Source organism: Dermacentor silvarum, chromosome 1 (genome assembly GCF_013339745.2).
Source record: "Dermacentor silvarum isolate Dsil-2018 chromosome 1, BIME_Dsil_1.4, whole genome shotgun sequence".
Lineage (NCBI taxonomy): Eukaryota > Metazoa > Arthropoda > Arachnida > Ixodida > Ixodidae > Dermacentor > Dermacentor silvarum.
The window spans coordinates 32,668,157-32,691,765 of NC_051154.1; the positions used below are offsets into that span (position 1 = coordinate 32,668,157).

The window sequence follows — 23,609 nt, forward strand, 5'->3', positions numbered from 1 at the left end:
GTAAGCTTATACGTTCCGCGAAGTTTTATTGGTATCATTCACGTCAGGAATAGGGTAGTGGTCCCTCCGCAGAAATGTTACCGAATCAGTGTGGCAGCGGTACCTAGCCGAATGAGTAAAAAGAAAGTACAGAAAACACTTCGCACAGCCAAAGACAGAAACCCTTAGTTTGGCTATTCTGATGAGATCAGCGTGAATATTCGGAGAGGGAGCCGCATCTCTCTTCATTCTCCTTCGATCGCAATCCCTCCCATTCCGTCTCCAGGGAGATCACATTTAATCCTGCAGGCAACTTCGTGAGCCTTTTATCAACTGGACGCTGCAGAATGTCGTTAAAATAATAACGAAATATACGGCGAGTGTATCGTAATTTCTGGCATGTGACGGTATGGCGTGTCTATCACTGTCGCGCAGTCATGCGATAACAACCGTGTGACTGCGCCGTGTAGACCCGCAGTCGGGCCGGCCCCGTTTCTTCAGGACCTATTCATTTTCTCACCTTGAGGAGGACAAACGAGGTTCTCGAAAGTACGTGGGGGGTCCGCAAAAAGGATCATTCGCGTCCCAATGGCACACTAAAATGTGTTGATGCGCATGTTTAATCCTTCATAAGGAACGTGAACGTTTTTTTTTTTTTTAATTCTGCGTGGAGGGCTACATTTCCGCGCCGATTAACGTTAAACGAAGAGACATTCGTTGTCGTTTTGTCTGAGAACGACTACGACAGAAGAAAGCTAAAATAATAATAATAACAACACGAGGGACGAGGAGATTCTTTTTGAGCCGTTATGTATATTCTCGCCTTGATTGTTTTTGTAGGCTCCGAGAGCGAAGAGAAATGAGGAACATCGATAAATATTTCACGGGCGCGAAGACCAGGCGAGTAGGGTGAGAAGCGATGCAGCATGGCAGTAAGACCAGCCGCTATATACAATGTGACGAGAAAAGGAACGCCATGCGCGTGGGACAGGTCCTAAAGTCTCAATTCATTTTTCAGCGCGGAGAGAAAGCAAAGAGAGAGGGAGAGCGTGAGATTTAGAAAGCGCTGGCTTTACTACGGCTTCCCACGCCCCAAGCCAGCCTTTCTCAAAAGAGAAAGGTTAAAGGCGGAAGCACCAATAGAGCTGCGGAGTATCCAACCACCGAGCAGAAAGCAGTCTCGGAAGCTTTTCCGGTGGCCGCGTACGTAACTCTCGATCGTTGGTCATTCGGGCACTGCTGTTGCCGAAGAAAGAGTTGGCCAGACCTTACACAGACTGGCTCTTTCGGGTTCTTTTCTTCTTCTTCTTCTTTCGCAAGCTTGGAAGGAACGCGGAGATGGAAGCGAAAGAGAAGGTTGGTGGAACCGGCCGCGCATACCTTCTCCGGCTGCGCGGCTCTCTGCCAATGATCCTGTTTCTTGGCGCTTGTGTTTTTGCTGGTTGCCTCGTGGGCGCGTGTGGGCTAGCAGCTGCGCGAACCACATGCACCAGCCGGAAGAGAGCGCGAGGCATCGAACGGGCGCGCAGATCACTTGGGTTCCGTTGTTACTCGCTTCTTCGCCGTGCAAGCGATGCTGCGCGCCCGACGGCACCGTTCGCTGGAAACGAGTATCGACAGGGCCAGTCTCTCGCGGCGGCGTCGGTATAGGCTACACGGCCGGGTTACTCGGAAGCCGCGTTTGGGCTTCTTTTCTTCTACAGAGAGGAGAGGATGCAGTGTGCTATGCGCACTGTGCAAGGATTCAGTCATTAGCGGAAAGCGGGTGTGACAAATGGCTTCGCTTGTGCGGATCGACCTAGTCACAGCTCTGTTACGCTTAGCGATTGTTCACCTCCCGTATGCCGCTTAGTCTACAACTTTTGGTGCCGCTGCTGCAATAACTTGATTTTGGTACACGAGGCCTTGTGGCTTTCCCCCTATGTCGTGTCTGAGCTTTTGTCCCGCTACTCGCTGTACTAACCCTGTTTACTTCTATTCCCCTTTAGAAAGGAGTAAAAAGTGCGAGGCACGCATCAATTGGTCGCGTGCAGTAGGATGTCGTACTAAAAATAAAATCCGGGCGAGATGAAGGAAGACGGAAGATGATCACTGTACCATAACGTCAGTGACCAGTCCTGGCGTTTGCCAATCAGCCGCTAGTTTAAGGCACGTATAGCAAAATGTTCAACACTACTCGCGCTTGTACCCTTGTGATCGCGTTTTGAGGCAACAGCGCATATTTTGTACGTTAACGGGAAACTGCACTGAATCAATAAATTTTCAGGTGATATTGAACAGCTTGAAGGGCAATCTCTCCCATAAGTTTATAAAATTCGTCCCAACTAAATATTCTAGTCATTTAAAAATGATGCAGGGCACTAGTCGAAAGCAAAATAATCTATCTTGTCAGCCGCTGTGCATCTTTGTATGTGTTAACGAAACTAAATGATACATTAAACTGATTGACAAACTTTCCTGGTTGTAGTTGAAAGACCTGCAGAAGATGTCAGAACGTTTAAAAACATCTCAATCAGTTGTTCCCGGCCAGACAAGGTTTGCGTACTTTTTTTTTTTTTTGTCTTTAACGAACGAAAATACTCCCAAGAGCTTAAGAAAAGAATTACCAGCTAACAACGTGCCGTTTCGCCACGCACGGCTTTCTCACGCAGAACTACGCCAAAGTTTGCTTGTCTGAAAGAGTTCATTTGCATGTCCTGAATGTTCCTTCTAAGGTTCTAATTGACACGGTTGTCATTAAGTAGATTAATAAATTGAGAAATTAGTACTGAAAAGATAATCATGCAAATTTGGAAATGCTAACGACTCGGGTGTACAACTGATAACTGCCAGTCAGCGCTGACACCGCGTCTCTCTTAATTATATCCCCCTTCATCGTACTAAAATTATAAAGTATACTAAACTATACTAAAAAGCAGTTGCCATCCGTAGTGAAACTCTCCTTCCACTCATCTTCCCCTATTATCAAGGACCCTCAAAAAGCTGCACCCTGCCGCCCTTCGTGGTTTAACCTCTGAGGAAGGAGCCCCCTCAGTGGTTAAAGTGCCACCTTTTAGTTGGATATCCTATTTTCTTAGTGTTTCCTGTTATTTGTCTTTATTGTGCGCACATTCACGCGCGACAACCTATGTAAGACAATAAGTAGATCCGACGCTCCGGTTAGAGAGCCTGTTCATCGCTATTCAACATCTTAAAACAGTGACTTTCAAACATAATGGGATAGTTACATTTGTTTCCGTAAGAATCTGCGGCCAAATTCACGATTAATATATTTAAAACCATTTGTCATTGGCCAGGTGCCTTCCCTAATAATATGTATTCCCGGCCGCGGTGGCGGCAATTCGATGGGGGCGAAAAGCGCCCACTTACCATGCGTGGGTGCGTGGACCCCAGTGGTGAAATTTAATCCGGTGTCCCCCACTGTGGCGTGCCTCATTATCATATCGTAATTTTGGTATGGATACGACCAGAGCGCTCCAGCGTACGAAGTGCGCTGTCAGTACGGACCCAGAATGCCTGTCCAAAAAATTTCCACACATTTGCCTAATTTTTGCACAACTTAACTATGATTGCGTTCTATCGCTAATTTCGTTTAGTCGTGGTTAGTTGGTAGGTGATGTCCAACTCGTCTTTCCATAGTATCGGTCACGCACACATTCGTGCACATAGAAACATTACGCTGATCTGAAATCCGTGATCTGCGTGTTCTGCAGTATCGGTTATCCATGGATATCGAGCGAGGATCGCTGCTTATCAGCTGCGATTCTTTCGTTTCGTAAGTTTGTCAGATTCCCATTTTGTAGAAACATGCGCAATCTTGACACTGTGACAGAACGCGCGTCTTGGGGAGGGGGGGGATTCTGGCATCCGCATCACAACTGCGCATCCGGTGGCCCTGTTCGGGTGATAGAGCTCGCGCATAATATGACGGAAGTTATGTAAGCGCCGTTCTTCGCATTGTTTGCTGCCCGTTACTCTTGTGTACAGTGTCAGGCCGTCGAAGGAGAGACATTTTGACAGCAATGTTTGCAGGAACGACGCTGGGTTCTCAGAAGGAAGTGAGAAGAGGAGGACGTTGCTGCCTGCCTTAGGAAGGCCGCGCAGGGATGTCCGCGTGCACAAGCGCACGCAGAGCGTAACAGGCGTTGTTTGGAGCGAGTGCTGTGGCTGTTCATCCAGTGGTCCGTTGCAACAGCACGTCTGGGCGCGCGCTCGCGCGCGCTTCCGCGACCCCCCGACGCGCGGCGGCTGCCCAGACGCTGATTGATCACCGGATCGCCGTGCTAGCCGCTATGGTCCCTGCGCGCGCACAGGCTGGCGTCGCGATAGCCGAGCAAAACCCTTCGGTGCGTGCTGCCGGCAAGTGACGGCCGGCTTGCTTCTCCGTTACCGCCTTCATCACATATCCGACGGCAATGTTGATCTTTCTTTTTTTTTTCTGTATTGTTTTTTCTACTGCTGCTTTTCTAGCTTTTTCTTTTTTTGCCTTACTCGGGCTTCTTGTTGATCCTTGTTTTTATGCAACCCTTCGTCTTCGTCAGAATTCTTGTCGCTCTGCCATTTTGACTTCATGAACTCGCGTCAATGTTATTCGGGTTTGAACTGTTCAAGTTTAGCTAACAATGAGCCAGAATAGCACATTATTTGGCCTCAGCCGAGCTACTAAGGAACTTCAGGTGTGCAAACCTTTCATGGTTTAATTATGTGCAGAAATAGTTCGCATTCTTCTCGTGCAAACGCCGGCCATGTACTAAGACCTTGCTAAGAACCCTCATTAACATCGAGTGTTCGACACCTCAGGTGTTGCGCCATGCTGATCGCGGGCATTTCCCGAAAGGTTACGCGCATGCGCGATCTCACAATCCAATCACAGTCAAGTGGCAACCTCGCCTTTAGCGCGGACTGTAGCAACTTAAAAATGTCTATAATCAATAGCTGATCATCAATTAAGCGTTTGCGATCACCGGTTGTGCGTGAAAGGCCTGGTTTAGCAGCTGTTACTCAGCTGTTGTTTAGCTGTGGCCGTGACGCACAGGCTGAAAGTGGCGGAATAAAGCTAGATTCACATGAGCGGACGGGTTGCTAATTTAGTCTGCAGACGAGCGTGACATGTCTCAACTGCAGCGTATCGCGCCGCTAGCAGATCGTCAGCGTCGCCCTTCTGTGTGGAGATTTGGCGGCCGTGAGCCACGCCATGCTTGTACACAGACTGAATCAGCGATCCATCCGGCCGTGTGAATCCAGCTTTAACGCCATGAAGCTAGCGGGGTTCACTTTGACAGAGCAGCGACGTTACCGGCTGTTATGCCGCTTCGGCGAGCACGGTATATTTCAGTCTTTTGGTCAGTAACGGACCCTAACTCAAGCCCAAGGCCGGACTTGATCTCAAGGCATACACTATACAATGCGACACGCTTTCGTTATGGGACTTCTTGCGTCGGGAAGCCCCTATTGTAAAACTGCCTAATATTTAATTGGTTCAATCAGACACTCAATCATTCGTACAGATGGTGAGCAGTAAATGCATGCTGACATATGGAACAATGGTGTCGTTGATGGGTTCGCGTAAAATTCACATTACCTTAAAATGACAACAGTCATGAAATCCTCTGAAGACATGCTACAAGTTTTGCAGCGCCAACTATACCTCAATTCACGTGTTGATTGCAGCAAAACTTGAGCAATTTTGTTCATAAGTTGCTTAATTATGAAAGCTGAAGCGTTTTAAATGGTTTTACGTGGGGTTAACGTCTCCAGGAAAAGACAATCACTTCACCATCTCGACCATCGCAACTCCTCCATACCTAAAGATTGTCAGAAGCCTTAGCGGCAACATTTGGATAACGGGTGTAGCAATACAAATCCGGCTACCCTTTTAGCAGTTGATCAATTTTGGTTAAAGGTGTTTCTCTGAGAGCTACAGGCACGATTTCATCTTCACGAGCTCGCTGAAATCTGAACATGCTCTGAAAAAAAAAAAAAAAAACGGGCGAGTTTGCACTCGGTCGTGCAAAGCTTATGCACAATGAAACTGTCGATCCTCAAGTCTGACTGGCTGCTACTGCTAGGTATTAACTTGGTTGCTGCTAGGTCTTAACTTGATTTAACTTAACTACGCATGTTGGAAGGTATTCTCGAGCGATCATTTTCGGAGGTATACCTTCCCTTTCTCGACATTTCGCGTGACTAGCGCTGGACGCGTCGGCGCCTACGAGTGACAGCGTTCCTGGCATGCCACAAACGCAGGCCGGCTAACCAAGGTTGGCACACTGCCAAGAACGCTGTTGCTTGCCAACGCCGAACGCGTTGGAGGCTAGCCGCTCGATATCAATCGGCCAGGTTTTTTTTTTTTTTTTTTTTTTTTCTCCTGGCTCAGCGTGCCGCGGAGGGAAGAGAGGCGGGGTTCGGGAAGGGAAAGAGCTGTCGAGGAGGAGACCGCGTGCGCATGCACGCGGTCTCCTCCTTCTCTTGGTTGCCATGGTTACGGTGCGGCAGTTTCTTGATACTAACCACAAATTACAGCTGGCTTAAACAGCTTCGCTGTTAAAAGAGCACCTGTAACGTCGGCGTCACCACTTCCGCGGCAGCGCGTAGTGTCTTGATGCCGGTGGCACACTGGCTTTATTAGTGGCTTTCTACACCATCAGTTCGTCGTGCAGTGCTCCTGCGCCGGAGCAAGACTTTCAGCTGTCAGCGTCAGCCTACACTAGCATTAACAGCTTGCCTTCGCAAAACTTAAAAAAAAACGATTATTAACCGTCCGCAAGGCACCAGCTATTGATAAAGTCGAAGACGGGCCTTCAAGCTGTTCGAATGAATTAACCATCTAAGATCAAGTATTAAAGGTTCATTAAGGTAACCCTTTTCCGTGCTTACCTCCTAAATTTACTCGTTATCAAGAAGACGCACATCTGGACGCTGGAATACTAAACATAACGTCTCCGTGATTCGTATTGCTCTATATGTAGCGCGAATCAGTGACGCGACAGCTGGCGAACCTGCCGCGGTAGCTTAGCAACTATGGCGTGGTGCTGCTAAGCTCGAGGTCGCGGTTTTGATCCCGGCCGCCGCGGCTGCATTTCGATGTGTATGAAATGCAACAACGCTCTTTTAGTTAGACTTAGGTGCGCATTAAAGAACCCCAGGGGCTCAAAATTAATCCGAAGTTACCCACTATACGGCGTGCCTCATAATCAGATCGTTATTTTCGCACGTAAATATCCAGAATTTAATCTTAATTTAATAGCTGGTGAAATGTAATTCGTAGTAAGCCTTAGACTGTTGCATGCGGTGTTTGTTGAAGTGAACATTCGCAAGTGCAAGCGAGTAATATCCTTTCGAGAAATAAAATAAGTGCGAGTAGTACTCATCTGTGGAAGTTGCGCCACAGACGAGAAAAATAATTACGCATGACATAGCACCCTGAAAACAACTGAATCGGGTGTTTTAGAACACAATCATTACTTTTCTATGAAAATTCGCGCCCTCAATTCAGTAATGAAAAAGTTTGTTAATTATTATAATCTAATTATCGATAGTTGAATTATGAAAAAAAATCCTACTGGTGCGGTATGTCACTGCTGAAAGAATAGCATTGGCTGTGTCCTCGTACATTCTATATTATATTTTTAAGAGCTTAGCTAACATTTGCTGGGACAATCTGTATAAAGTGGGGTGGGTGGTCCCCTTTCTGAGACTAGGAAAGATGCTGCTCATTTACTCTCGTCGCCCGGTGTGTCTAGCATCCTGCGTAGCGAAGGTCATGGAAATTTACTCTGCACCAGGTTAAATTGGTTCGTGGAGCAAGAAAGGAAAACATCCAGCATTCATGACTGGCTGTTGACAGCCACTTTGCTCTCAAGACAGTGTATTAGATCACAGCAGTCACATTGAACACCACAGAAAAGATGGTCTCTCAACCGTTGCGGTTTTCGTGGGCACCTCTAAGGCCTACGACTGCGTGTTACAGAGATCCATAATCAACGAAGTGCAAACTATGGGAATCGCGGGCAATGTTTTGCGTTTGATACATGTTTTGCTCGGTGACCGTGTTATCCGTGTTCGTCTTGAAAGCACTGTTAGCGAGGATAGACGTATTACACGTGGTGTCCCGCACGGAGGTGTACTATATCCCCCGCTGTCCAACATTGCTTTGACTATTCTTCCAAAGGCAGTTTGTTGTAGCTGTGCACCACAAATAATACTAATATTTGCGGACCACATGTGTAACCTGGGTTTCGGGATACGGTAACAAACGTCTTGCACGTATTGCCCAAGGAGCAATTTCTGCAACCTAATCCCACTTGTCTACACTTGGTCTGTCGACAGCAGCAGAGAAGTCGTCTTTTGTACTTTTTCCTGGACTAAGACGGAAGACTACAAGGCCAATACTGAACTTGGGAGGCCATCAAATCCGACGTGCTTCCAGTGCTCACTTCCTGGACGTCATCATTGACAAGAGACTCTTATGGCGACAAGCAGTGGACTATGCATCGGAGACATCACTGCAACGGCTTCACGTACTTCAGCACATTGCTGGCGTGCGCTGGGGCAAAATCTCAAGCTCCATGCTCAAATTACACAGCGCTTTAGTGACCAGCCGGGTACTTTACCAAATACTGCCAATGTTCCCATCAGAGAGCCAATATGAACGTCTAGAGTTTATACATAGGAGGGGTCTCCGCTTGTCCTTGAGAGTTCCTCAGGGAGCCTAAAAAAAATTAACGCCCGAAGCCCACTCTTTACGTACCAACACGTCTCCTAGTCTCTCAAGCGTTGTTCACCCAGCTCCTCAGGCTGAGTGAGTCCTTCCCTGGCAAACCCCTTCTGCGAAGACTCAGCACTAGGCCTCGAGTCCACTTACATGCTGCGCAAGTAGAAGCCTAAATAGACGGCAGCGAACTAATCTACCATGGATGTTAGAGGACGTCATTTGCAACCTTACTGTTCCTGGGTTGCACTACAAGCGATTGTCACCTTTTTCTGAGGCCCGCTCTTTGGTGCTCGAACACTTGCATGTAAATTACTTCAACCACCTCCATGTTTACATTGACGGATCGGTCAGCATGGATTGTGATAGCTGTGCCGCTGCATGTTGGATCCCGTCTGTCAGTGCTGCATGGTCTGGCTGTTTGGACTATTGACTTCGGCGATTGCACAGAGTGCCGTTACTGCTGCTGCTTTTCGAAAACTGGAAGAATGAACCCGCCAAGAAAGCCGTCGTACTCTCCGTCTCCACCTCAGCAATTCAGCAACTATCCCGTGGAGAGCCTCCAAACAAGTACTGTCGTCAGTCGCTGGCTTCACGTTTAGAAATCGACAAAAAAGGGATTAAGATGACGTTCCAATGGATAGCTTTGCATGTTGGTGTCACTGTTAACGAACGAGTAGATGCACTTGACAAGGCCGCGCTTTCAAGGCCACCAAAAGTGAGCGCTCCTGTGAATCACAAGCTCCCTAACAATTCGTCGCCACTTTCGTTTACTTTGGAAACCGCTCACCAGCCCTGATTTGTAAAGGGATTTAGCCGTAGGAAAGCCACTCTCCTATACAGAGTAAGAACGGGATTGGTTTACACTCTGCGTTATGTCACAGGTATCCAGAGACGAACGTAGAACGGTAGCGAAACGTTGACGTCGCGCTGCTCTCAATGTTGGTATGCCAGACTTTGAACCAAAAATTGTCTGCAGTGGCTTAAGATCTGTTATCAGCGTGAAAGAGCATCCGTAAAGATAGTAGTAAACTTCCTGACGCGTAATATGATTGACAACCCTTTTTTCTCGATCTGGCTAATTCTCCATCTTGCATTGAGTGCAGTGAAGGGGGTGATATTGAGCACTTCATCTGGTCAGGATTCTAGAGAGCATGAGAAGAGGGTTTCCTCATGAATGTGCAGAACAGTCAGTTTTCTTGAAAAGACCACGAATAGTACGCGAAGAAGTGCCGCGTATTTTCTGACACGTCTGCGAGAGACTGAACTGATTTACTCATGGTGACAGATATTTGCTTGGACAGAGCCAATCAGGTGGAGCAATAGCCGGCTTAGTTTTCCCGGCGAACCCCGCCTGTAGCAATATCATCACCACCACCTGTGCAACCAAGCCCTTTTACTTAGCGTTAACTAGCGCTGCGAGGCTGTCGGAATTGAGGCCCTTGCTATGCAATAAGCGAGAATGAAACTGAACGTATCCGACTTATGGGTTCCAAAGCAGTACAGTGCTACGAGACATGCTACGAGATGCCGCTGTTTAATTTAGCCCATGTGAGGTTCTTTAATGCAGACCTAAAGAGCGCTACACGGGCATTTTCAGCGTGTGTGTGTGTGTGTGTGTGTGTGTGTGTGTGTGTGTGTGTGTGTGTGTGTGTGTGTGTGTGTGTGTGTGTGTGTGTGTGTGTGTGTGTGTGTGTGTGTGTGTGTGTGTGTGTGTGTGTGTGTGTGTGCGTGTGTGTGCGCGTGTGTGTGCGCGTGTGTGTGTGTGTGTGTGTGTGTGTGTGTGTGTGTGTGTGTGTGTGTGTGCGTGCGTGCGTGCGTGCGTGCGTGCGTGCGTGCGTGCGTGCGTGTGTGTGTGTGTGTGTGTGTGTGAGTGTGTGTGTGTGAGTGTGTGTGTGTGTGTGTGTGTGTGTGTGTGTGTGTGTGTGTGTGTGTGTGTGTGTGTGTGTGTGTGTGTGTGTGTGTGTGTGTGTGTGTGTGTGTGTGTGTGTGTGTGTGTGTGTGTGTGTGTGTGTGTGTGTGTGTGGTGTGTGTGTGTGTGTGAGAGGCTGTGTGTGTGTGTGTGTGAGAGGCTGTGTGTGAGTGACTCAGTGAGTTCATCCCAATGCCATAGGCTAATCACGCAAAGCTCTTATTGCATCCTGGGTATTGAAACATGTACAATTGTGCGTGTGAGCGAGCTAGTGACGTTACAGTGCATTTCAACTTGCATGATGTCATAGCACCATCGCGCGAAGGGTTTCTATCATTGGGCTTCTAACAAAATGTTATGCCAGCCAGCCCCGCTTTCAACGACCTCACTGAATTTATGTTCAGCTATGTAGAAGTAGGCCAGCCTAAACAAACAAACAAACTTGCGACGTTGATCGGATGACTCTTTACCGGATGACTGGAAACTTGCCAATGTCGTCCCTGTGCATAAAGGTGGACCGCGAAGTAGTGTTTTGAATTACCGGCCTATCTCGCTTACTAGCGTTGCTTGTAAGATACTTGAGCATGTACTTTGCAGTAATGTTATGAGCCACATGAACGTGTACTCTTTGCTTAGCCCTCAGCAGCATGGATTTCGTAGTGGATTTTCCTGTACAACACAGTTGCTTGAGTTAACGCATGATTTAGCAGGAGCTTTGGATAAGGGTTTTTCTGTTGACTGTTTGTTTCTAGATTTCAAGAAGGCGTTCGATGTTGTCCCTCACTCTTTACTTATAGAAAAATTAGAAATGTATAATATAAACAGCACGGTTGTTAACTGGATAAAAGAATACCTAAATTTAAGAAAACAGAAAGTTGTGCTTAATGGGAAAACATCCCGTGAAGTTGATGTGTCCTCTGGTGTGTCCCCAAGGATCAGTCATAGGACCGCTTTTGTTTCTCATCTATATAAATGATATTTGCTCCGGAATTTCATCGCAAATGAGGCTATTTGCCGATGACTGTGTTTTGTACAGGACTATTAATACTACCCATGACTGCAATGTCTTACAAAATGACCTGTTTAAGATAAATGAGTGGTGCAACAAGTGGCACATGCTCATTAACTTGAAAAAAAAACCGTTCATATGCGTTTTTTGAGGAAAAGAACAACTCATGACTTCTGTTACTCTTTAAATTCAACCACGATATTATCAGTTCTGGAGCACAAACAACTTGGCGTTTATTTCACACCTGTTCTTTCTTGGAGCGGTCACATTGATCACATCACAACTAAAGCATGCCGCATTCTAGGTTTCCTGCGCAGAAATGCAAAAAAAGTTGCCACTGGAGACAAAGGTATCATTGTACAAATCAAATGTCCGATCTGTTCTGGATTATGCTTATTCTGTGTGGGATCCGTGGTCGGCACGTGACGTAAACAGTTTAGAAAGAATTCAGAGCATAGCCGTTCGTTTTGTTTGTTCAAATTATGCCAGGAATTTCAGTGTTTCAAGAGCAAAAGAAAGCCTCGGTTGGGAATCGCTGCAGCAACGCAGGAAATATCTAAGATTGAAATTTTTTCACAACATATTCCACTCTCGAACAGGTATAGACCCCGGGAAATATTTTTTCAAGCCTGATTATGTTTCTGAACGGCTGCACCATGAAAATAAGGTTAAAGAAATAGCGTGCAAAACTGAAGCGTCTAAAATGTCATTTTTTTCCCAGAACCATAAGCCAATGGAACAAGTTACCATCCGATGTCGCAACGATTTTTTCAAATGATGTATTTTCAAACTGTATACGCCCACTGAAGTAAGATAGTGTTTTTGTGTGCATGTGCGAGTATGAAAGTGTTCCGGGTACATGTTTTGTTTTGCCTGCTTTATTGATTGATTCTTTGTTTCCTTCTCCCCCCCCCCCCCCCCCCCCCCCCCCCCCCCCGCTGTAGTGCCTACGGGCGCTGAGGGTATTGTGATAAATAAATAAATAAATAAATAAATAAATAAATAAATAATAAATAAATAAATAAATAAAAACTCTTTCATGCAGTATATAACCAGGAGTTAACTTTTGTTCATTTCGTTAACCTGGGGGTGCTCACGCGCTGGCGTTGCACGGCCGTGTCAACGCTTCTCTCCGGGGTCCCGGCACCGAGTCGGCCTGTGCTATCGGTGATGGATGATGCCGGAGCTCGAAACGCGAGCAGCTCCGGACGTGCGCTTGCGGCACTCTAAGGCGGGGGACATCGTTGAAAGTGCAACAGTTGTTCGCGGCGAACAAATAATGAACAGAAGGAAAGGAGCGAAAAAATCGTGGCCTATAAACGGGTGCTAAAAAAAAAAAAAGTGACAGTTGCAAATTCTGACAAATTGCTTCTTTTGCAGCAATCGCTTCCTTCCGAAGAAGCGCGTCACTGTTATTGAGAGTCGGTGCACCAGTGTATTTAGGTAGCGCTTGCATCGCTGAATAGTTGGATCTAAATGATAGCAGCATTACTGTGTACATTCAATGGAAATAAAAAAAAGAAAAAGCACAGTTCGCAACTTTGAGCTAGAAAGCGAAATGCAAGTAGCAGGAAAATAATGTGACTGGCGCAGATGTGACATTTTGTAGCATTAATAACTGTCGTGTTCGTTTAGAGCAGACGCATGATTAGCTAGCGTTTATGATGTATAAAGAGCTCTCATATTGTTTCTGAGTAGTGAATGCAATTTGGGGATTCGCATCTTTTGCGTGGATGTAGTGAGCATTTTCCCCACTTCGGCATTTTTCGCCCAAAATATGTGTTGGGATATGTTTCCGCGTTTCTGAAGTGCCGGCTACTCCTCTTTTCCTACTTGTGTGGAAAAACTTGAAATATAAGAAATGCTTCAAAAGTCAAATTTCCTAATCACTCCATCTAATAGTCTGTCACCCTCAGCTGCGTTTTTGTTATCTTGGAACCCGTTCTGTCGTCTCATAAACCACCCGTTATCTGTTCTTCGCAATACGTGTCCTCCGTAAGACCTCTTCTTGCTTTTAATCTCGACTCGAATACCAGCCAAACGAATTTCTAATCTAAACCTCCGTCTTCCTATCTCTTAACTTTACAATCTATCTGTTTCCCTTTCATCTTTCTTACGCGGTCGTTATCTTCCTTTAAAGTTTTATTTTTATTCTCCAGCTCCATCTCTGACAGACTAATTCCCAGGTGGCGCTCTAAACTTGTGCAAAGAACTCATAAACATGGAGGTACACGATCAACGTCGCAAGCGGGCTCCATGACAGATATCTATCAATGATTATGCCAAGAAGATTATCTGACTGTTTATCGAGACTGGGGCGTAGGGTGTCATTGGTACGCGAGTGAATACCACCAGTTGACATTTGTCTGATGAGATTTCGAGACCTTGGTTGCAGAGGTACACCGCTGTCTGAGTAACAGCTTCTTGGTCCGTATCTGAGGATGAGTAACACCTGAAATCCATAAACATATGTCGTCTGCGTACATTGATATCTCGATTGCTGGTGGGAGATGTTCACCGAGGCCAATGAGTGTGAGGTTGAATAGGGTGGGGCCTAGTAACTAAGTGCGCCTTGAGGAACGCCTCGGTAAGTAAGAGATTTACAAAATGTACGATAGGAATAGTAAGGAAAGCGATAATTAGCATGACTTACGTTTCTCACAGAGCGTCAAACACTTCCCTGTGGATAAAACTCAGTGCCGAGGCCCCAAGGGAGAGTAACATTTCAGCACATAAATTCAAGCCTAGTTTACTAAGCGGTGCTAGAAGAAATGTTTTTAGAGTACAGCTCTTAGGCGCCTGTTCCCGCGGCGAGCGTCGGCGTCGTACCTCGTAACCGAGCGAACGAGCACAGCGCAGGATGAAAGAACGAACGCGGAGTGCAGCGGGAGATGAAAGATGGCGATAGCGAAGAGAGTGCGACGAGGAAATCTGAGGAGGAGGGTGCAGCCGATCCATGAGGCAGAAACCGGAGGAGGAGGGTTTGGCAAAAGCACGAGAAGAAAATCGTAGCGCCTCGCAAGACGGGTTTTGCGGCGACGATGGCTACGAGATGGCGCCAGAGTACCGCGCGTCGTCTGTATGGAAAGAAAGCGCTGCTTGAACGGAGGTCTGTCTGGCGGCAGCTGCTGTGAATCGCGCCCACGCGTCACCCGCGCTCTGCCTCTCGCGATCTCCCGATTAGGGATGCCGTTGCGCCACACTTCGTTCTGTGTGCAACGTGCCGCACGAGACAGATTATTCGCGCTAGCCAATACTCGCGAAATGAAAACACGTATAGAGCTGCGCTCAAATTTCGCATTAGGGAGTATCGTAATAGTCGGCAAATTTTTTTTTTGTAACCTGCACCGGTGAGAGGTTCAAAATAATTATCAACAGATTCAATTTTCTAACAGAATTGGCACCACACCAGCCCTGTCTAAATGTAGGTTTAGCGTGCGAATATGGCGTAGTAACATAGTAATCATAACCTCTATTTTTCGTGATGGTCACCACTGATTTTTGCTGGGAAACCTGAGATGTTATTATTCTATCATGGATGTTATTGATAATTAGATAGAATCTCTACGTATGGAAAATTTCTGGTGCCTAATCGCTGTTGTGTGCGCCGATACAGGGAAAATATAAATTATTGGTTCATTCATGGACGCTCGCGCTAATGAATTGGCCATTTAATATAACTGTGACCCACAGTGACCCAGTATCCCAAATAACCTAATACGATTTAGCTGCGTGAGAACTAATGATAGGAACGCTTTTAAGACTGGGGAATTTGACGAAGCTGTAAGTGAAGAAGAAACTGAAAGCGAGTGCGCGATCATCACAGCAGTGCATGCATTCAGAGTGAGCTTGCGCAGCCCGAGAATCATGCTGCTGGTGCAGCTGCCTGGAACATCCCATACTTTTCACTCCGCTCCTTCCTCCACACTTGGCTGCTTCTGTAGCCGACTTCTTCACTTCTTGCTTGTTGTTCTGCTTGTCTATTCGGGCGCCCTACCCAGTGGTCCATACACATTCTGGGTGATTGGCCAAGAATATTCGCATACCTGGTGAAACATGCCCAATTGCATTTACCCAGTGGCACAAGTTGTTGTATATATGGCAAGATAGCAGCAATCAGAACCGCGAAGTTCGGGGAAGAGGCAAAGAAGACTTCGCTTTAATAATACTAAACGTGAACAGCGCAAAAGCAACACGGGGACGAAAACGAGCGCTCGTCCCGTCTCATTTTCGTCTCCGTGTTGCTGTTGCGCTGTTTCACGTTTAGTATGTGTTACCAACTAGCCCAGTCAGCCACCTTACTTAAACGCTTTAATAATTAAAAATGTCTAATTTGTGAAGTTGCACTTCACTCAAGCTAGCTCAAGCTCTTCGTCACTGGTGAAGATTCTGTGCACGAAGGCCTGTTTGTCTCGAACAGCTCAATGTGATACTCTTGTGCAACGCCTTCACATATAGAATATAATCCAAAGAATAAGAAAACCGTTGCACGATGAAACTCTAGTGTTAAGAGAGTAATGGAAGAAATCGTCGCTGATTTTGTCAGGGGTTTTAGCAACCACTACCACATGCTTTGAAGCGAAAGTTTAAATACAAGGTTGTTTTTTTTTTATTTTAGAATGCAAATTTACTCCGGTATAGACAGGTGTCGCACTTTCAAAGAAGTCGTCGATAGGGAGAAATGTAATGGAAAAAGTATCGCTACCACGCGTCGCGAGATGTTCACGAGCGCACGTTTGTCCTTGTAGCTTCTTCATGAAGTATGTTTCAGGAAAGCAGTTTTCATGCAGCGATAGCTAACTTATCTTCGCATTTACCAGCAGGTTTAGAAACTGATGCCACGATTTCAACTGTACCTTATTTAACTCCTTAGCAAAGCTTTCTGACAGCTAATGTTCCTGCGTTTGACATGACACGCACAGTGCTGACAAGCCACGTTCTCTCCTCGTATGCAGAGGACCAGGCAGCCCCGTCGACGCCTATGCTTGACAGCGGTGAAGATGGCTACATCGTCGACACGTCGATGCCTCCCTGCGCCGTCAATGACTCGGCACAGCGACTTGTCGGCATTTCCGTGGAGACCTTCGTACTGGACATGCTCAAGCACGCCGAGGTGAGTACGCTCGCGACCGCCAGCTACCGCTTAAGATCGACCTTAATACATTTCTACCATAGTGAAAGAGTAATTCCCCTCTGCGTTCGGACTCTCATTGCATAGTTGTTAGCGAGCATTGTTGCCATTTTAGCGATTTTTTTTTTTGCTAGATCTAGTGACTTTCTTGTCTGTTTAGCTACGTTTTTTTTTTTTTCTGTTTAGCGACCAGCGACGTTTTTAGCGACGTGACAGAACCATTGGCGGCATTATAGCGACTTCGAAATTAGGAAAGTTGCTTCAAAAATAGCCTCCCAGAACGCATTAAATTGCGAAAGCGTCAAATGGCCCATTTAGCAAAAAAGCCGGCGTCTATCGTCTGGACAAGCGAAAAACGGCGCCTAAATTCTCATTGACTGCGACGCCATGTCACGAACGGGCCTCAACGGTGCAGAGCGGGCGAAAGGAAACATCTGCTGCCGCAATAGCGCGCCAGGTGTTGAGTGAGGGAAGAGGGCATACCGCGATGCCACGTCACCCTCGCTGTCACTCCCGGAAGCCTGTGTTATCTGCGCGTTCCTTGTCCAAGCAAACTGTCGCCGGTGTTTTAACTGCGCCGCGGTAAGACCAAATCAAAACGCGCGAATTAAGCCAATGCCTCCTATAGATAGCAGGCCTGTGCACTCTGCTTTATGGCGTCATGCTACTTGGATCGAAATTTCTATTGCCAAGCCCGTCACCGCTTTCGTCACCGCTTTCGTCTATTGACGAAAGCGGTGACGTCAAAATCACCGCGGCTTACTCAGGAGCGTCCCCATGAGATTCTATGGCTGTTGGACAAGATAGCATGACGTCAAGGATTGAAGTGCACCGGCTTCGTACTATCTAGGAGGCGTTTCCAAGCGTCTTAACGCGCTCGCTTTCCCGCGAGGAGTTCATAACTCGAAGAACCGCTTAGTGGCGTTCAATTGGACATTAATGCTTTCGCATTCACAACTCATAAGAAGTGCTTCTTCTTCATCATCATCAGACTATATTTATGTCCACTGCGGAACGAAGGTCTCTCCCTGCGATCTCCAATTACCCCTGTCTTGCGCTAGCTGATTTCAACTTGTGCCTGTAAATTTTCTAACTTCATCAGTCCACCTAGTTTTCTGCCGTCCTCGACTGCGCTTCCCCTCTCTTGAGATCCATTCTGTAACTCTAATGGTCCACCGATTATCCATCCTACGCATTATACATTGCCTGCCGAGCTCCATTTTTTCCTCTTAATGTCAATTAGAATATCGACTATCCCCGCTTGCCCTCTGATCCACGCCGCTCTCTTCCTGTCTCTTAACGTTAGGCCTAACATTTTTCGTTCCATCGCTCTTTGTGCGGTCATTAACTTGTTCTGGAGCTTCTTTGTTAACCTCCAAGTTTCTGCTTAGGTGTCCTCAAAGTTTTGCTTTTCACAAGCTACATAGTAGTGACCAAAATTGGCTCTATGACACGTAGGCTCTGTGACCATGATGAAGGAATGGTTGCCTTCACAGGATTCAGTGTGCTCACAAAATAATGGTTTTCTTTCTTTCTTTCTTGTTTTCTAGAATATTTTCAATGATAATGTCGAGTAAGGGCATTTGCGATTCTAGGAAAATCAGGTCGCTTGTATTCTCTTGTATCGTGCTGCACTTAAAATCTCAAAATCTAAGGGTAAACACTGAATTTCAGCTGTCATTGTCCGTTGTTAAGTATGCATAAAAAGTCGTAGTTTCGCCCGAAAGGCGAAGCATCGATTGCAATAGCAAATTAGTAGACAGCTATACGAAGTAAGGATAATAGTTTTATCGGCCGTGTAAACTTGTAAACATTCGCTCACTAACTAAATTAACAAGCAAGGTGTCACGCTAGCGCAAGCAAACATAAACACATTTCACTCGATGACCGCGCACACTCGCTGTCAAAACGCTGGAGTGAGAAAGCGCAGCTGCAGCAGCGAGCGAATTGGCCTTCGTGCCGCGTCTTTCTTCAAAGCGAACTAAGCGGCGAGAACACAGCGCACACCAAGCTATCAGCACTTGACGCACTCTGTCCCCATTGCAGATCGCTTTCAATATAGGGCCCGGGCGGCCGCGCGCTGCCGCGCCATACGCACCCGCCGCCGGAGTAGAACGACTCTGACCCTTCTCCTCCCTCCCCTCCCCTCGGTGCCTTGGGCGCGACAGAAGACGGCGCGCTTCCTCCCTGCTTTCCGCCCATCGTCGGCTCACACTTGCACATACAGTATTCGGCGCGCGGTGACGATGTTATCGCCCTTGGACTTTATACGGAAGAACACGCAGACGACGACGACAGAAATGCGCCTGGAGTGCCCATATAATTGCTGTCCAGTAATAGTAAAGTAAAAGCCCGGACATAAGACAATAAAGATAGGGTCCTCACCTTCCACGACATATTAGCACACTACAAGAAACAAAGCGGAATACACCCACAACCCCACAAAAAACTAGATAGATAACAAGAAGCAGACTGGAGACGTCTACAAACGAGAGCCTTTCAAAACCCAGTGCACCTCAACCGCATCTACACCAGGCAATTCCCCGACGCTGGCTGTATCCTCTGTAAACACGAACACGCAGACATAGAACACATTCTATGGAAATACACATACACTACAAAGCTCTTTGATCATAAAAACCCGGACCTCCTTGAGGAGCGTTGGCCCGACGCTCTGGCTAGCTCAGAATTACAAGACCAAGTTTGGGCCATCCAGCAGGCCCGGGAAACAGCGGAAAGGCAAAGCCTCACCACAAGCACTCGGGTGGCCTAGGCCAGGCCGCCATTCTGCAGGTTCTCAATAAAGTTTTGTCCAGTGCAGTCCACACACTGCTGGTAAATTCACTGTTTATTCTTCACCCACCAGGACCCTAGACATACGTCGAGACGTTTCGGTAAATGAGTTACGCCTTGCTAGCGCGTACTATAGCGTTCCAAAATGCCTACGTCACCTCTTATTTTCTTCTTCGCTCCGACCGCGACAGTCGCAGGGGCGGAGTCGCCATAGCAGTACGGCAGGGCTTATCTTTTCGCAAAGAGCAAGGTATTCCAGATCATGAAAGTGTGTGGTGCACTGTATATGTCCATGAGTCACCCGTGCTGATTGGTGGTATTTATAGGAAACCAAACGCGTCTGACGACTACATAATGAAAATTCACGACTTCCTTTGTGGCAGGTTGAAAGATCGTACTAAGTTAATTCTTACTGGTGATTTTAACCTCGCGACTATTGATTATAGCACGTTGACAGCCGGTAGTAGAGATGTTAGTAGTTCTGAACTGCTTTTGAATATAGCGTTTAGTTTTTCGTTATCTCAGCTTGTCACAGAGCCAACGCTCATTCAAGGGCAAACATATTCAATACTAGACCTTGCATTTGTCTCTAATCATCTAACAGCCGACATCACACTCAAAGAGAGCATATCAGGTCATAAACTGCTGCTGCTAACAGTTGCTATCGGCGCTAGCGGACCAATTCCTGAATCACGTGTAGCTGTTAAAAACTACAATAGAGCTGACGATGTCAGCATCATCTACTACCTTGAAGTAGCATTAGAAACCTTTTCCATTGAAAGTTATGGTACTGTGACTAATCTATGGATTAAACTAAAAGACATAACAACATATTGTGAGGGAACGTTCGTTCCCACGCGACTGAAACGTACAAAACGCAGAAACACATGGATTACGCGTAGTGTGATCCACCTAAAAAGAAAACTACAAAGGATGCGGAAGAAAAAACGTAATCCTGAAGATATTCGCCGACTTTCTGGTGAGCTCAAAACTGCTTTAAGGAAGGCAAGAGATGTTTTATTTTCAACGACACTAATACATTTTATGACACAGTACCCACAAAAGTTTTGGCGCTACCTATCCAGGCCCGAGAACCACGTGACTCAGATCGACGTAAATGGTATTATAACTGGTGAAGCTCACACTGTCGCCAACACATTTAGCAGATACTTTCAGCCCGTTTTAATACGTACCCCTGCGATTACAGAAAGTGAAACTATGACGGATCCCCCGTTATCAATGTCTGAAGTAGTCGTAACTCACGAAGGAATACTTAATTTATTGCTACAGATGGACGTTAAAAAATCTCCAGGTCCTGACAATCTTTCAAATGTTTTTCTTCGGCGTTACGCAGAACAGATAACTCCTTTCTTGCATACAATTTTTGTAGCGTCGCTTCAAACAGCCACCCTTCCGATGGACTGGCCCCGTGCCAAGGTCCTCCCGATTCACAAAGGAGGTAATAGAGAGAGAGAAAGAAGGGGAAGAAAGACAAGGAGGTTAGCCAGTGTAAACACCGGCTTGCTACGCTGTACTGGGGAAAGGGGTAAAGGGAATAAAAGGTGATAGAAGAAAAAAAATTGAAAGAAAATTCGCGCAATAACGCGACCCTACGGGCTACAACGTTCAAAGCCGGTCGCACAATTCACAAGCCCTCAAGAACTTCAGCAGAGCCCTTAAGGCCTTGAGTGCCGAGGCCCGTCTAGACCAGTGTCCTAAATCTTTTTCCTCTGTGAGGGGGCGATTGTCCAGTTTTTCAAGCGCAGTCGCGAGCACTTTCCTTGCCACATTGTAGCGGGGACAGTCACAGAGGAGGTGCTTGATTGTCTCCTCGCAGCCACAGTTGTCGCAAGCAGGTCTGTCAGCAATTCCAATGCGGAAGGAATAGGCGTTCGTGAATGCCACGCCGAGCCAAAGGCGGCACAGAAGTGTTGCTTCCGCTCGTGGTAACCCTGGTGGAAGACGGAGTTGCAGACGTGGATCCAATCTGTGGAGGCGTGCGTTGTGGAAATCACTGCTGTTCCACAGAGTCTGCGTAAGCTCACGTGCGAGGGAACGAATTTTTGTGGCGGCGTCTGTTCTCGACAGTGGTATCGATACGATAGGGGCACCATCGTGGGCCGATCGGGCAGCGTCATCCGCACTGTGATTTCCCGAAATTCCGCAGTGAAGGAGGTAATAAGTTACTGGTAAACACCTACAGGCCAATTTCACTCACTAGTTGCTGTTGTAAAATGATGGAGCACATTATTAGCAAAGCAATTAACTCCTTCTTAGAAGATAACAGTCTACTTTACCCCAAACAACACGGGTTTCGTAAAGCTCTTTCTACCGTAACTCAACTCCTCGAAATAACGCATGACTTTGCTACAGTAATTAACTCGAGACTTCAAGCTGACGCAATATTCGTAGACTTTTCCAAAGTTTTTGACAGGGTGCCCCATTCAATATTAACTGACAGGCTTAAGAATATCGGGATTAACACTAACGTAGTACACTGGATAGCCGCCTATCTCTCAAACCGCAGTCAGTATGTTAAAATAAATGACACTGAATCTGAAGAGTTAGATGTCCACTCCGGTGTTCCACAAGGGTCTGTGCTCGGTCCAATTCTTTTCCTAATATTTGTTAACGACATTCATTCTCATGTTGAACCTGATGTAACAGTAAGGCTATTTGCAGATGACTGCGTCATCTACACTACGCACGGTTAACGACCAGAGACGACTTAATTCCTCCTTAACAAACATTGCCAGATGGTGTCAAGAATGGGGTATGGAAATTAACGTAGCAAAAACTTCATCTATGTGTATAACTCGAAAAAAGATACCCTTAAAATTTGCGTATCATCTAATGGGATTACATGTAACAGAAGCCGATACAGTTAAATACTTGGGTGTCACCATCACAAACACATTAAAATGGAATGTTCACATTAAACAGACGTGCACAAAAGCATATAGACAGCTGGGATACCTTCGCAGGAAACTTGCACTGGCACCTTCCAAAGCTAGGCTAGCAAGTTATAAGGCCCTTGTGAGGCCAATCCTTGAATACGACAGTATTATCTGGAATCCGCACCAAATCTACCTTCTTAATCAACTGGAGGGAATTAAAATAAAGCTATTCGGTTTGTGTATTCGCAGTACTCACGGGACGTCAGCATAACCACACTGCGCAACAGGTCAAAAATTCAAACTTTGGCGATTCGTCGACGCGCTGCTGCTTTAAAGTTTCTATACCTTCTTTATCATGACATTAATATAAGCAAACACGCGTACCTAAAACCACCATACCAGCGCTCAGCCAGAACAAACCACGACAAGAGTATCAGGCCATTTATCTCCCGCTGTAATACATTCAAGTATTCCTTCTTTCCGTCAGTCATAGAATTATGGAATAAACTGCCACGCGGCATTGTGTCCTCAGAATCTATTAACGCATTTTCTGTCAAGATTGAAAAATTTCTTAATCAACAAGTCGCGCCGTTGTAGAAAAAAAAAAGCGCTGCTCACGGAGTGTATGCTTTTCATGTGTATGCTGATGGCAGTTCTTTTTAGTGTATGCTTTTACTGTGTATGCCGCTTGCAGTTCTTATTCCGAACTTAGTGTCTAATGTATACCCTTTCCTGTTAGTCAGTACTTTTTAAGTTTTTTTCTTCCTTTTTTATGTATTCTTTGCAATCTATACTTTTTATTTTTTGTTCCCACGCCTGTAAGAGCCTGTCAAGGCTTACAGTATTAATAAATAATAAATAAAAATTTACTCAAAAGCTTTAGCGACAATTTCAGCGACATTGCAGCAAAATTTAGCGGAAATTCAGCGACTTTATCGTCTCAATTTGGCGACAAGCTTAAGAAAAATTATGGCAACACTGGCGAGAGTCATTCAGGCAGGGCATTTGTCGGTGGAAGGTTACTCTGGGATGGCTTCCATGGCTTCCGATGGCTCACTCGTAGGACTCCCGGACCAGCTTGCACTGTACAGTATTCTTAGAGGAAAACTGATTTGCCTGGATAGCAATTGCGGGGAATCAAATCGATTTTGTTACAGCAAAGTTAAAAGGTCGACTTT

General features: G+C 46.3%; 1 protein-coding gene across 1 annotated transcript in view; it reads left to right on the forward strand.

The window, feature by feature from the left end:
• LOC125946210 (uncharacterized) overlaps positions 1-23,609 on the forward strand; it is a 479,274-nt gene that overhangs the window by 451,265 nt on the left and 4,400 nt on the right. Inside the window, exon 11 of the mRNA XM_049668882.1 lies at positions 16,566-16,723. Coding sequence (XP_049524839.1) covers positions 16,566-16,723 — 158 coding nt within the window. The remainder of the gene's footprint in view (positions 1-16,565; positions 16,724-23,609) is intronic.